Raw genomic sequence first — 12,038 nt, 5'->3', positions numbered from 1 at the left:
GGGGGGGGGGGGTTTATATAAATACATGAATCGATAACAATAGATTTTACCTCGTGATCTGATTCTCCATGGGAGCGGGGAAATAGCGGTGTGAGGGCAGGGTGCTAGTATCAGAAGGCTTGGCATTACACTTTATGCATTCTGCGTCCAGGTGTAGGTATTAATGACAGTCTCACTGGTTTATAACTGCATTGACGAGAAGTGATCTTCTCATCAGTCACAGGTCCAATGGTTTCAGAGAAGTCGCCTCTTGGCAATTGTTCAAACACAACTTTCCTGATAAGTCATCCCGCGAGGCGTTGTTTTTGTTTAGGGGTCCGTTCTTTTCATCGGGGCTAGTTACGCCTTGTTTAGGCCTAGCTTCAACGTTCAGCCGGGATCCCACCAGCGGGAGGTGTGCTTCCACCGGGCGCGGGTCGGGGAGTTGAACCACTGCTCAACCGCTCCCCCTTGGGCATGCTAGCTCGGTTGCTCACCCTTTTGCATGGCCGGGTGGCCTGACTCCAGGTCTGCCTGAATTTCTCACCATTTCCTGTCCGTAGGAGTGATGAGATGCTTCTTGATCTATCTGTTACGATTCATCGTCTGATCATGTCGTGATATGCTTTTTTCGCGGCGGCTGGATTCCAGTATTGGTGTCTTTGGTTAAAGGAGTGGGATAGAGAAGCTTTCCCATATCATCCAGCCCGCCATTCGAAAGAGTGTTAGCCATCGCTCCCGCCTCACTACTGCTAAGCAGTTTAGAGCAAGACTTCTTGATAAGTGGTGTTGGTCCCAGCCTTTTCATATAGATTTGCATATTATCTGGTTGCTACATTTAATATCTGCTCTGACTTCTTTACCAACTTTTCTTTATCATTAGTTAAGGCCTGTATAGACCTACCTCTCTTAAGGAATTTTCCAAGACCTCAGAAATCATTAGGAGCATTGTTCATCAGATCAGGTCATTTTAGCTTTAGCTCTCAGCATCTGTTTTTTCAGATTTTCAGTGCATCATAGCATGCATGCAATTATGCCTTCACAGTTGCTACCTTTTTGGTGAATCTTTTGATTCTTGGTAACTGATTATACTTCTTGATCTTTCTTTCAACCTTCTGTATCTTTTTTTCTTCCTTTTCTGCTGTAGGCAAAATTCCATTTTAAGAATCGTCTCAACCTCTGGCTGGTAGAGTCATGGTGTTGACATTTACACATCATATACCTCTACCCATCTTCAGTACATCTCTAGGACAGTATTCAACCATTTCATAGAATGATCAGTCCAGATTGATGTGTTCAGAAGCTTCCACTTCAGGCACTTGCGAAACGCTTTACTGATTATGTAAATCCTATCTATCCGGGCAGCAGATTTGAGTTCATTGGTTCCCCACCAGGTGAACTTTCTTCTTGTCTGGTAAGGTTGCCTGCCAACCATCCACCATGTGTAGAGACTCATTTAGGCGGAGGAAATTCTCGCAATGCTCCATGAACTATAGACTCCACACTTCTCTTGCTGGGTTTCTTCAAGGGCACTAGTGTCCTTCAGTATTGAAGTCTCTAATTATAAAATCCAGCTTGTAGAGATTGGATATGATAGTCATTTCATCAAAGAAATTCTTACATTCCTTCCATTAGCCCATTAGGTGTGCATATGGATGATCTCCGTAAAAATCTTTGGGGAGGCAGCTTCAGGGACAAATCTCACTTTTATACCCCCTCCATTTGTGTCGCATCATATTATTTCACAGTTCTTCACTCAGTAAGAGCTAGTATCACAGCATTGACTTCCTCAGTTTGGATGTGAGCTGTTTAAACACCACTCACACCCCCTTCATCATTGTTTATAGTAGATTAGTCTCTTCTCTGTGATGTAAGATTCCACTAAAACTAGTTACAAGATTGTGTTTCTGTTCATGAAGAAATCTAAGGACTTCAGGTACTTTCTTCACATCCCTCAGACCCCTCATGTGATGCCAAGACTCTCTATACTAGCTCCTTGCCCTCACACTGCTTACCACACTGCTTACTAGAGCACTTAATTAGTTAACGTAATTCCACACCGAGTCGGCCACCACACCGAGTCGGCCAGCAAATTCACTGTATCCCAACTAGGTAGTTTTTAATTCAAATTATCTCAACGCAACAAAGCTCAATTAAATTAAATTAAATTACACTTGGTTGAGGGCATCTTAGTCTTGTATGCCCAAGCATTCCACAATTGCTGCATCTTCGTGGCGCTCGTACGCGTGCTGCGGGCTCAGCAGCTGAAGGCTTGGGGGGTTGAATAACTGGCTGTTCAACAGGCTCTGCAGGCTCTATAGGGCCTACTAGAAGACTTTGAACTTCTTCACTAGTTAAACCTCCTACTTCCTGCCCAATTCGGCGCCTAGATCTCTTGCGCTTTTGCTTCTCTATCTCATCGGTGTTGAATATATCCTGGTATTGCTTCTTAATAATTGTGGCACTAACCATCCCATATTCACAGGCCTTGATAATTTGGTCAAAACCTTCCACAAAGCCTTGAGGCTGACCCTCCACTAAGCCCTTGATCTTATTCGCCTGCCAGTGTAATTGCTGGCGATTACTAGGTGTTTGAAGCACCCAGGACATGGTTGAATTGCTAGAGCTGCTGCGTGGGGGGGTAGGGGTCCGTAGTTGAATATCCAGCTGCTGGAGGACGTAGTCAGGCTGAAAGGGCACTATTCCAGTTGCCTTGAAGCCATTTTGAATAGTCTGAGGTTTGAAGGCTGCAGCGCGTGCTGCAGGGTAGGCATCTAGGAAATCTGCCTTCCAAATGGCATTAAATCCAAGCCGCATTCGCTGCTGAACTAGATCTCCGTACGCTCGCTTTAAAACTGAAAAAACACCCACATCTAGTGCCTGCAGAAGGTGAGAGGAATGAGGCGGCATGCAAAGGCATATTATAGTATTATCCTTGCAGATTTGGTCAAATTCTGGGGTAAGGTGACTGCCGTGCCCGTCCAGGATAAGAAGGATAGATCTGCCAACTCTGCGAGGATCTGCTGCTGGAATAAACACCCGTTGAAGCCATCTCAGGCCTATTTCATCAGTAGTCCAGCCATTTGGACTGGCAACTAGCCTCCAGCCTTCTGGAAGGCCTTCAAACCAACCTTCCAACAAGCCCTGGCCTTTGAGGATGAGATAGGGAGGTAGAGCCCATCCTGACGCGTTGACTGACTCAACTACAGCCACCCATTCACGGTTTCCAGGCTGTAGGAGCTTTGCTCTGCCATAGTGCTTACTACTAGTAATGACCTTAGTAGTGGCACAGAGCCCCATAGCAAAGCCAGTCTCATCAAAGTTGTATATATCCTCTGGCACAATCCCATGCTCAGCAATTGTATCTCCTAAGGTCTTAAACCAATCCTTTATAACCTGCTGATCTTCACACTTGGCCCGGTCATGATTATAGCGTCTGGAATAGCGGCTTTAGAGCTCCGTACAACGTTTAATCAGCCTTGAAATCCAGTTCTTGCTGACCCAAGGGGGGGAGGTAGTGGAGGCAGTGGAATTCCGTAAGGTAAGAAGATAATTAGCCATATCTTCAACAAATGCCGGCCGGGGGGGGAATCCTCGTTTAGCTTGGTCCAGCACCCATTCAACTAGCCTATCCTCTTCAGCAGCAGATAATTTGTGAGAGTTTGCGCGTAAATTCACCCGTGAGGGCCGGTGCTTGAGGCGATCTTGAAGAGTAGACCTAGGCACATTAAATAGCTTTGCAGCTTCACGAATTGAGAGCTTTTCATCATTTTGAATAGATTTTATCGCGAGTTCAATCCTCCCCTCTTGCTCAACTGAATTTGAAGAGTTTTTCTTGCATTTTGGTGGCATAATTGCGCGTTGAATTGAATGAGCAGTTAAATTAGTAGGTGGAGAAATTTGGTGGCCGACTCGGTGTGGAATTACGTTAGTTACCTCCACACTGCTTATCAAAGCACTTTAGGATCAGCACCTCCTAGAGGATCAGCATCATCTCAAGATTCAGCATTTGGGATCAGCACAGATCAGCACTTCTCAAAAATCAATCCTTTAGAATCAGCACTTCCTGGAGGATAGGATCAGCACTTCATGGAGAATCAGATCACTGCATTATGGAAGATTAGAGATAAAACCTATTGCTACTCATTCATGTACATAAACACCCTGAATCCCCAAAGTTCCTTCAAGAGATTCAGTGGTTAGCTGCTATTCAATCCTACACATACATTTCATCCATCACTATCCTCCTCCCTTCATAGCGCTCGCAGCGTCTATATACCTACCCTCTTACGATCTTAGTTATAGAGCTTCTCACGCTTCCTTTTGACACTTAGTTCATCCACCTTAGTGTCCTCACACCTCACATTTAACAGTCCTAGTCTCATTTTGATATAGAATTTGTTAGGGAGTGAATGCGAGCTGCATAAGAAAGGATTCTCTGCGTTGCTAACTGCGATGTAACGAAATACTAAGCTTGGTGAGAGAAAAAGAGGTGCTGGGGTCCGCCGGGATTATAAACTGTTGAGCGTATGTGGGGGATTGGTTAATCTCCTTCTTGTTGTGGTTGAAGCTAGCTAACTATATAGGGTTCATCACGTGCGGTGGAGTGGTCGCCCAGGCTACTGGGGGCCCAACAACCCAGCTAGGGCCCAACAGCCCAACACCCCCCCACGCGCCAACATGCGTGATGTTGTTCCTACTAATCTTCTACTAATCTTCTATGCTAGCTAGCTATCTTATCCTAGATCCTCCTGAAACTTGCTACATACTAAAAATCAATCATTCCCACTATTATCAGTGGAAAGCCCTAGTAAACTAATTAAACGCCTAAATGCCACTATCACTATGCCCAGAGGTTTGGTTAATCCGTCTGCTGCCATATCCTCAGTGGGAATGTGGTTGATTGAGATAACACCTTCATTCAACTGCATGCGAGAATAGTCGAAGCGAGTGTCAATATGCTTGCTACGTGCTGTGATGGCAGCAACAGTAGCTAGGTCAATTGAACCTTTGTTATCTGCTATGATAGGCAAAGGATCCTCTGCCGTATTGAATCCCAGGTCTATCATCATATTGTGTAGCCACGTTGCTTCGTGTACTGCTTCACTGAGTGCCACGTATTCTGCTTCATTTGAACTCAAAGAAACACAAGATTGTTTGGATGAGCGCCATGAAATTGGTGCACCTGCTAGCTTGAATATGAAACCTGAAGTAGATTTGCGATCACCATTCAGCGGTCCTGCCCAATCTGAATCCGTATAACCTAATGGCAGATATGACGCGTTGGGGAAATCATCAATCTTGTTCTTGGGGCCTTCATATAAGACGCCTAGGTCGCTCGTCCCTTTTAGGTATTGTATGACGCGAAGGAGTGCCCTTCACGCCTTAGGTGTAGGCGCAGTGTTCTTCTGCGCTAGTAGGGATGCCGCTCGCGTGATATCCGGACGTAATTTAACTGCTAGATATTGTAGGCACCCTACTCCATGTTATCATTGTTTGGTAAACCCTCCTTCTTGTTCTGATGCAGGGGCATCATCAATCTTCAGTCCTTCTAGCATTGGTGTTGGGACAGGGACAGCATCATCTAGGCAGAAATCCTGCACTAAGTGATTGATATAATGTCTCAATGTCAATTTTATCCCACCATCAGGGCGACGTTCGACTTCCGTACCCAAGTATTTAGAAGATTCTTTCAAATCTTTTATTTCTAATTTGCCTGCCAGAGTATCAACTAGTTAATCAGCATCTGCTGAATCTTCTGCTATAATATGAAGGTCGTCCACATAGATTGTCATATAGAGATGCTTGCGGGATGTGTGACACCATAGAGCAGGGTCATAGGGGCTAGGTTTAAGATCATTCTCACGGAGCAATGTCGTAAGGAAATCATACCAGATCTTAGCTGTCGGATCTAGTCCATATAGAGAACCCCCAACAGCGCATACCATTGTGTGTGGAGTCCCCACCTCAAATCCAGAGGGTTGCCGCATGTAGACAGTCTTGCCCAGTCGGCCGTGTAGATAGGCCATCACTATATCAATTTGGCATAAGATCCAACCTCGCTTGGCTGCAATCGCAAACATCATGCGGGTTAGTAGTATCATTGACAACAGTGGTGTATGTTTCTTCATGTGTGCTCTTCTTTAACCAATTACCACACACTACCCATCGAGATTTTCGTAGAATGCCATCAGGATCTGCGTTGGGGTCCTGTGGGCGATCTTTTTCAACATAAACCCAGCGGCCAGGGGCCACAGGCTCACCATTAGGGACATCGGAACGTGGAATCATTGTCCAGGTATTCCTCCGTTCCAAATCTGCAATCTCACATTCCATTGATCTTTTCCAGTATTCGCCAACCCCCCCTGGTCTATTAATGGCGTCCTTATATCCTTTTGGAAGGGAACCGGTGAGGGGAGAAGGAACATATGTGCTGAATGGTTTTGCTGGTCTTACCCATTCAGCATCAGCTATCTCAGGAGTGATAGTGTTTTCCACAAGATATGTTGCTGGACTTGCAGCTCCAGCTGTTGTACTGATGATGTCTTCTTTTAAGATTGTGGATGCTTTTGCAGGGAAAACGACATCACTGGTGGCTATTATTTTGTCATTAGTAGGACTCCAGAGGCGGTAGATTGAGTTGCCGCAGAATCCAATAAGTTTGAAGATCTCTGCCCTAGCAGATAACTTGTCAGGATCCATGAAGGTGAGCATAAACATCAATGCCTAACTCCCTAAAATGACGAAGTCGGGGCGGGGTATTGGTTAGCGCTGAGATTGGAATTGTATGAGGACATCTCATAAGTGCTTTGCCATCATTGCTGGTAGGCCAATACTTTTCATTACAAAGGATAGTGGATGTTGGTGTATTATTGGTGATTGCAACCACTGTCTCAAGAACATCTGCCCAAAACTTCTTTGGTAAATTCATGCCTATAAGCACTGCTCTAGCGCGCGTCATTATTGTACGGATTCCTCTCTCAGAAACGCCATCTTGATGAGAAGATTGGGGTGTAGTTGGTTCCCAAATTGTGCCATCTTTGGCCATCATCTTGGACATTTTTGCTGATCGAAAAACACCATCAATATCTGTCCTAACTTGCGCTGGTGGTGTAAAACCAAGGTTCTTCATGAATTGGACCCAGTGAGCATAATAATCCACAGCTTGATCCTTGGTGTGTAAAAAATATATCCACCTGTGGCATCATCAGTGATGAGCATATGATATTTGGTTCCTTGTCTTGATTCAATAGGGTAATCAGACATATCATCCAGCGTACGACCGCCACCAGCGAGGTCAATGTGAACACGTTGCATTGCTCGTAATGCCTGTGGCATAGGGGTTTGAGAGAACTTGCATGTCATGCCTGCTTTTACACAACTGTCACAGAAGAAGCCTGTTTTAGGCCCTTTGATGTGAATGCCAGATGAAGGGTCTTTTGCGAGTGCAATAATTGCCCAGCATGAATATGCCCTAGGTTGACATGCCATTCCATAAGAGTTCTGGTCAAGGGGGTGTGGTCATCAGATCCTCCTGTCGTTGTCGACATGGCGTCCCCATACTCATGAGATTTAGCCATAAAATTGATGGCTCAGGACGGATGATGGATATCACCTTGGGATTCTCGTTCTACTATCTTGTATATTGAATTTATGGGCGTACAAATGGCAGTGAAATTGACGCCATTCAGAGCCCTTATCATAAAGTGGGAGGGGATGGTGTTTGAGAGCTGATATCAAAAACCTTGATCCTCTAGCACCGCGAGGGACAGGAGGTTGACAGTAAGATTGGGGATCCAGTGGACATCATTGATTAGGATATCTCCTCCTTCTGATTCTAGAAGAATAGCACCTGTCTCTTTGACCTGTCCATGGCCTCCATCTGCAGTATTGATCCCTAAATCCCCCTTGAATGGCTTTGCACACAATATTGAGTGCTTTTCACCTGTCATATTGAAGCTTGCGCAGGTGTCAAGATACCAGGATTTAGAGGTAGTGTTGGATGACGCAGATAGAGCAATTACTGTGTTGGCATTTGGTTGTGAGGCAAGGAGATCTGGCACTTTGCTGCCAGAAGGTTTGTCATCATCCTTATTCTTTTCCTTATTCTTACCCTTGTCCTTCTTTTTATCCTTTTCCCTTCTTTTGACACTCTCAGAGTTATTGGTGCCTTTCTCCTTTTGAAATTCCTTCCACCATTCTGGTGCCTTATCAGGGCTTAACCGAAAGCAATGAGCCTTTGAGTGTCCTGAAATGTTACAAAAACCGCACCTAGTGGATGTGGTGGAGGTTGTATTGTTATTGTCTTTAGTGGCTGTGGTAGCCCTTGGAGCTCTAGTTCGCTCTGAGTCTTTTGCCTTGCTTGATCAATGAGCAAGTTGCTTCATCAGGTCATCAATATCCAAGTTGATGATAGGACCCTGACCTGTCCCATAAAATGTGTCAAGGTGTGATTTGACGTAGGTCCTTTGATGATCGCGGAGGTCAATAATGAAGAAGTCATGGAGAAAGTCTTCATGGGGGTTCTTTGCGAGTTCTAGAATGCGAGCAGAGAGGTAGCGGAATCAGTGTACATCTGACAGATAATAACTGTCCTTGACGTGTAGGTATGTCAATTCTTTTAGGATGCTGATTCTCTCTTCCCCTAAGGACATCGCATACTCTATGCCTATCTTCTCCCATAGGGCTGCTGCGTTATCTGGTTGGATGGTCCCAAGCGTTGTTCTGACAGGGCCCACCAGAGATTGCAACATCCGACGGTAGAGAAGTTTTGAGCGTATTGTCCAATATCATTGATCAAGTGGTGATAAGCCTTGAGGGGGCTCATGTTGGTTTTTGTTTAAAATATCTGCACCACCAATCACTTCTGCATCTGATAAGATGCTAATCTTCCATGCTTGATGATTGGTTTCATCAAATGTGGTGACAGACTTAGTGTCCAATGAGGCCTGCATCTCCTTCTGATAGTCACGGGCCAGTTGTTTCTGATCTTCCATAAAGGTGGTGTTTAGGATTGGGCGTGCTGAGAGCAATTGCTGACAGAGTGCCCTAAGGTCTGCTGCTGACATGGTCACCATGCCATTGGCATTAGGTGTAGGCATCGGCATAGGACTGGGAGTGCCATCATCAGACTCATCGCGTTCTAGCATCTTACCAGTATCACGCGCTGAGCCAGAGGCCTCTATTGTATTTTCCTCTGCCATTGCATATTCTGTTCTGTCTCCTTCCGCTTCTGAACTGGACTCTTGTTCAGTGATCAGGGGGAAGGATTGAGGGACTCTTGATTGTGATCGTAATGTCTTTTTACGTTCTGATCGAGGGGTTGGTGGTAATCGAGAGCCGCTCATGATAGATGTACAGTTCTAATCCATTAAGATGGCAATTGCTTCTCTGCTGTAGCTACAACAGTATTACTGTCAGATATAACCAGTTTTGTATGCAAAGAGCTTTCTTTCCAGGGAGATAATCTTGAAATCATCCAATATCGCGTTGGTTGCAGCGTATTCTAATTAAAACGTCTCGTTTCTCTTAAAAATCTTCTATCCGGGCCATAACCTGTGGGACGGTTGGTCTTCCATTGGTGGGAGGACTGGCCAGCTAACTGATAAACGCGCACATCACGTGAGGTGGTGCGGCTACCGGGCGGTCATGCCCAACAGAAACCTCTCGCTTTTTTCTCCCAATATGAGAGATTCAACCATCCCGCATAAACAATACGCCGTGTCACGTGATATATTCACGTGATGAGATAAACCTAATCTGTAGCGGCGCCCGCCTGGGTGGTGTTGCCCTAGCGACCGCCCCGGCCACACGTGATCGCTTGTATGTAATATAGCAATAACCTAGCTAGCTCCTCCGAATAGAAGGTTCAACCATCCCACACCTAATCCCCTATCTAGATCCCGTGATCGCTGGGCCTAACAGAATTTAAAGATTCTAGGTAGAGAAAGTCATCTTACTGGAACTCAAAAGGCGGTGATAAAAATCTGGTTCCAATTTATAACTATTTATTAAAGGAAATGTGATGACACTTGATGTTGAGAGTTGAGTGTCAAAAGGAAAATATTGTAGAGAATAAGAGGATAGGTGCTTAGAGCGCTGAGAAATAAAGAGAATAGTGATGAGTGAAACATGCCACTGGATCTCCGGATCTCCTAGAAAGGGATCCAGGGGGTGGAGTGGGGATATAGAGGTGTAGGGCAAGGTAGCATAAGGAGTCTTGGCATTACAGGATAACAAGAATTTGAAACTTCGCCCTTCCCACAAACTCCTGGAGCGCTACTTCTGATCATGAATTCAAGGATTCACAGGCCTCTCATACAGACTGACATCGTCTCTTCTTTGATCGACTCCCATCCATAGGCACTGTTGCCAGGATCTTCGTGATTGCCAGCGGTGACATCGGGTTCACTGGTCGTGATGGATACCTCCTCCATCACGTTGTCTTCGTCAACATGCGTGTTTAAGGCCCCGGTCTGCCAAGTCTCGAGGGGGGGGGACCGTCGTATCTTGACCATAATTTCGGTTCCAGTCCCAAAATCAGTTGCCTCAGTACAGTTATGAATTGAGTGCCCACTCTGACTACAGAAACGGCATTTGAATGGTGCTTCTGCTGTAAGTAGTCGAGTCTCCTTACCAACTACCAATTGTTTTCCCAGCCAGGGTGGGGGGCTTGAGAAGACGGCCATAAATTGTCCATTCAGTATTCTGTAACGGGTAATGGCTGCAACACGGATTTGGAACACAATCTTTGGGTCGTGTTCTCGGAAGCGTTGCTTGAGAGTTTTACCCACAAGGTCAACTGAGTCGTTGTAACCCCCAGTGATGATCCAGGTGATAACCTTCTCCGCAAAGGGCATGACAGTGAGGTTCACCACTTTGCTGTCAGCTTTAAAAGGGGTTTTCTTCCGTTTCTCCAGGGTGCAATCTCTATTTTTCACTGTGTCAAAAACAGCGGCAATATACGAATCACTTGATGGGAGAATTTGTTTAAGACCGATCACTGAAGCTCGGGCTATATGTTGTACAAGGAGGGATTTTGTTGAGTGTCTTGCTTTTTTAAGCGACCTGGGCAGGGAAATGTATATTGCCCTTCCATCCTTAGCCATACTATACTCTCTTTATTTTCTTTGGTTAAACTAAGAATCGTAGGTTCACGAATCTTACGATTGGAGGTCGTGGTAACGGATTCCATCTCCGTTGGGGTATTCGCAGCCTGCAGGAAAGTTATTGGCAATGTATTCAATCTATCAATTATAACAGAATACCATACCAATTTTGGCGCCATAGAAGTATGCAGCAGATTCCTCGGCATATTGACAATTGTCTACCTCTATTATTAATGTAGTTAGAACGGATTAACACTCATTTTTTAGGTATTACTTCCAGTTATAGATCAGATGCATACTGGCCTATGGGCACTACCGTTTCATCGTATGGCTATTAATTCTGATATACAAGTGACGCCACGAGAAGGCCTGGAAGGGCAGAATTTAACAGTTAAACTGCTTCCATTGTAGAACGTACCTTAAAGTCAACAAGATAAAACTCAGGCTACAGATTGGCAGGAGCCGACTGCCGCTCGTAGTTTCTTTTGATTAGACTTGCTAGTATTGATTTATTCTTTGATCAAACATTCATTGCAAGCAGTGACTGGATATGAAAAACTCCAAGCCACCCGATGATGTCTATGCATCTTCGATCCGGAGGCATCTCCCCATGGATCCTGCCAGACTGCGCTCGCCGTACCGAAAATCCGTGTCGGGGGAACCGATTTGTATGGGCCGGATTGAAACTGGGCCCCACCGCCGCCTTGGCCGCAGCGCTTCTCCCCGTCGACTGAGCTGAGACCGAATGGCCTTGAAGGGGGGGGGAGAGGATATGACGGAACAGGGGCGGGAACAGGGGCGACCTCATCCGACAATATCCCTTCGGAGGGCCGACCCCGGCGGGTATGGACCACGACGCCTCGCCCGCGCACTGAAGCAGGGAGACAGATGTGGTGTCTACGTCGGCATGTGCATGCATGCATGGATCCGACATGGATTCCATCGGTGAGT

The 12,038-nt window shown here is 45.7% G+C and overlaps 3 protein-coding genes across 3 annotated transcripts in view; all 3 read right to left on the bottom strand.

The window, feature by feature from the left end:
• Window positions 1–7,352: 7,352 nt before the first annotated feature.
• PAAG_11636 (hypothetical protein) lies at window positions 7,353–7,559 on the bottom strand (the record flags this gene model as incomplete). The annotated part of the gene is made up of 1 exon (XM_015847246.1): window positions 7,353–7,559. The coding sequence occupies one exon, from the start codon at window positions 7,557–7,559 to the stop codon at window positions 7,353–7,355; it is 207 nt and encodes a 68-aa protein (XP_015703155.1).
• Window positions 7,560–8,768: 1,209 nt separating this feature from the next.
• PAAG_03460 (hypothetical protein) lies at window positions 8,769–9,326 on the bottom strand (the record flags this gene model as incomplete). Its single annotated transcript, XM_002794869.1, has 1 exon — window positions 8,769–9,326. The coding sequence occupies one exon, from the start codon at window positions 9,324–9,326 to the stop codon at window positions 8,769–8,771; it is 558 nt and encodes a 185-aa protein (XP_002794915.1).
• Window positions 9,327–10,283: 957 nt separating this feature from the next.
• Window positions 10,284–12,038, bottom strand: part of PAAG_03459 (hypothetical protein) — a gene marked incomplete at both ends in the record, with an annotated part of 2,598 nt that continues 843 nt past the window's right edge. Inside the window, 4 exons of the mRNA XM_015844975.1 lie at window positions 10,284–11,046; window positions 11,146–11,194; window positions 11,252–11,311; window positions 11,728–12,038. The exon at window positions 11,728–12,038 is cut by the window's right edge and continues 111 nt beyond it. Coding sequence (XP_015701949.1) covers window positions 10,284–11,046; window positions 11,146–11,194; window positions 11,252–11,311; window positions 11,728–12,038 — 1,183 coding nt within the window. The remainder of the gene's footprint in view (window positions 11,047–11,145; window positions 11,195–11,251; window positions 11,312–11,727) is intronic.

The sequence above is a fragment of the Paracoccidioides lutzii genome (assembly GCF_000150705.2).
Source record: "Paracoccidioides lutzii Pb01 unplaced genomic scaffold supercont2.7, whole genome shotgun sequence".
Classification (NCBI taxonomy): Eukaryota; Fungi; Ascomycota; class Eurotiomycetes; order Onygenales; family Ajellomycetaceae; genus Paracoccidioides; species Paracoccidioides lutzii.
The sequence above is the reverse complement of the archived record's forward strand: the minus strand, read 5'-3'. Positions and strand labels throughout refer to the sequence as shown.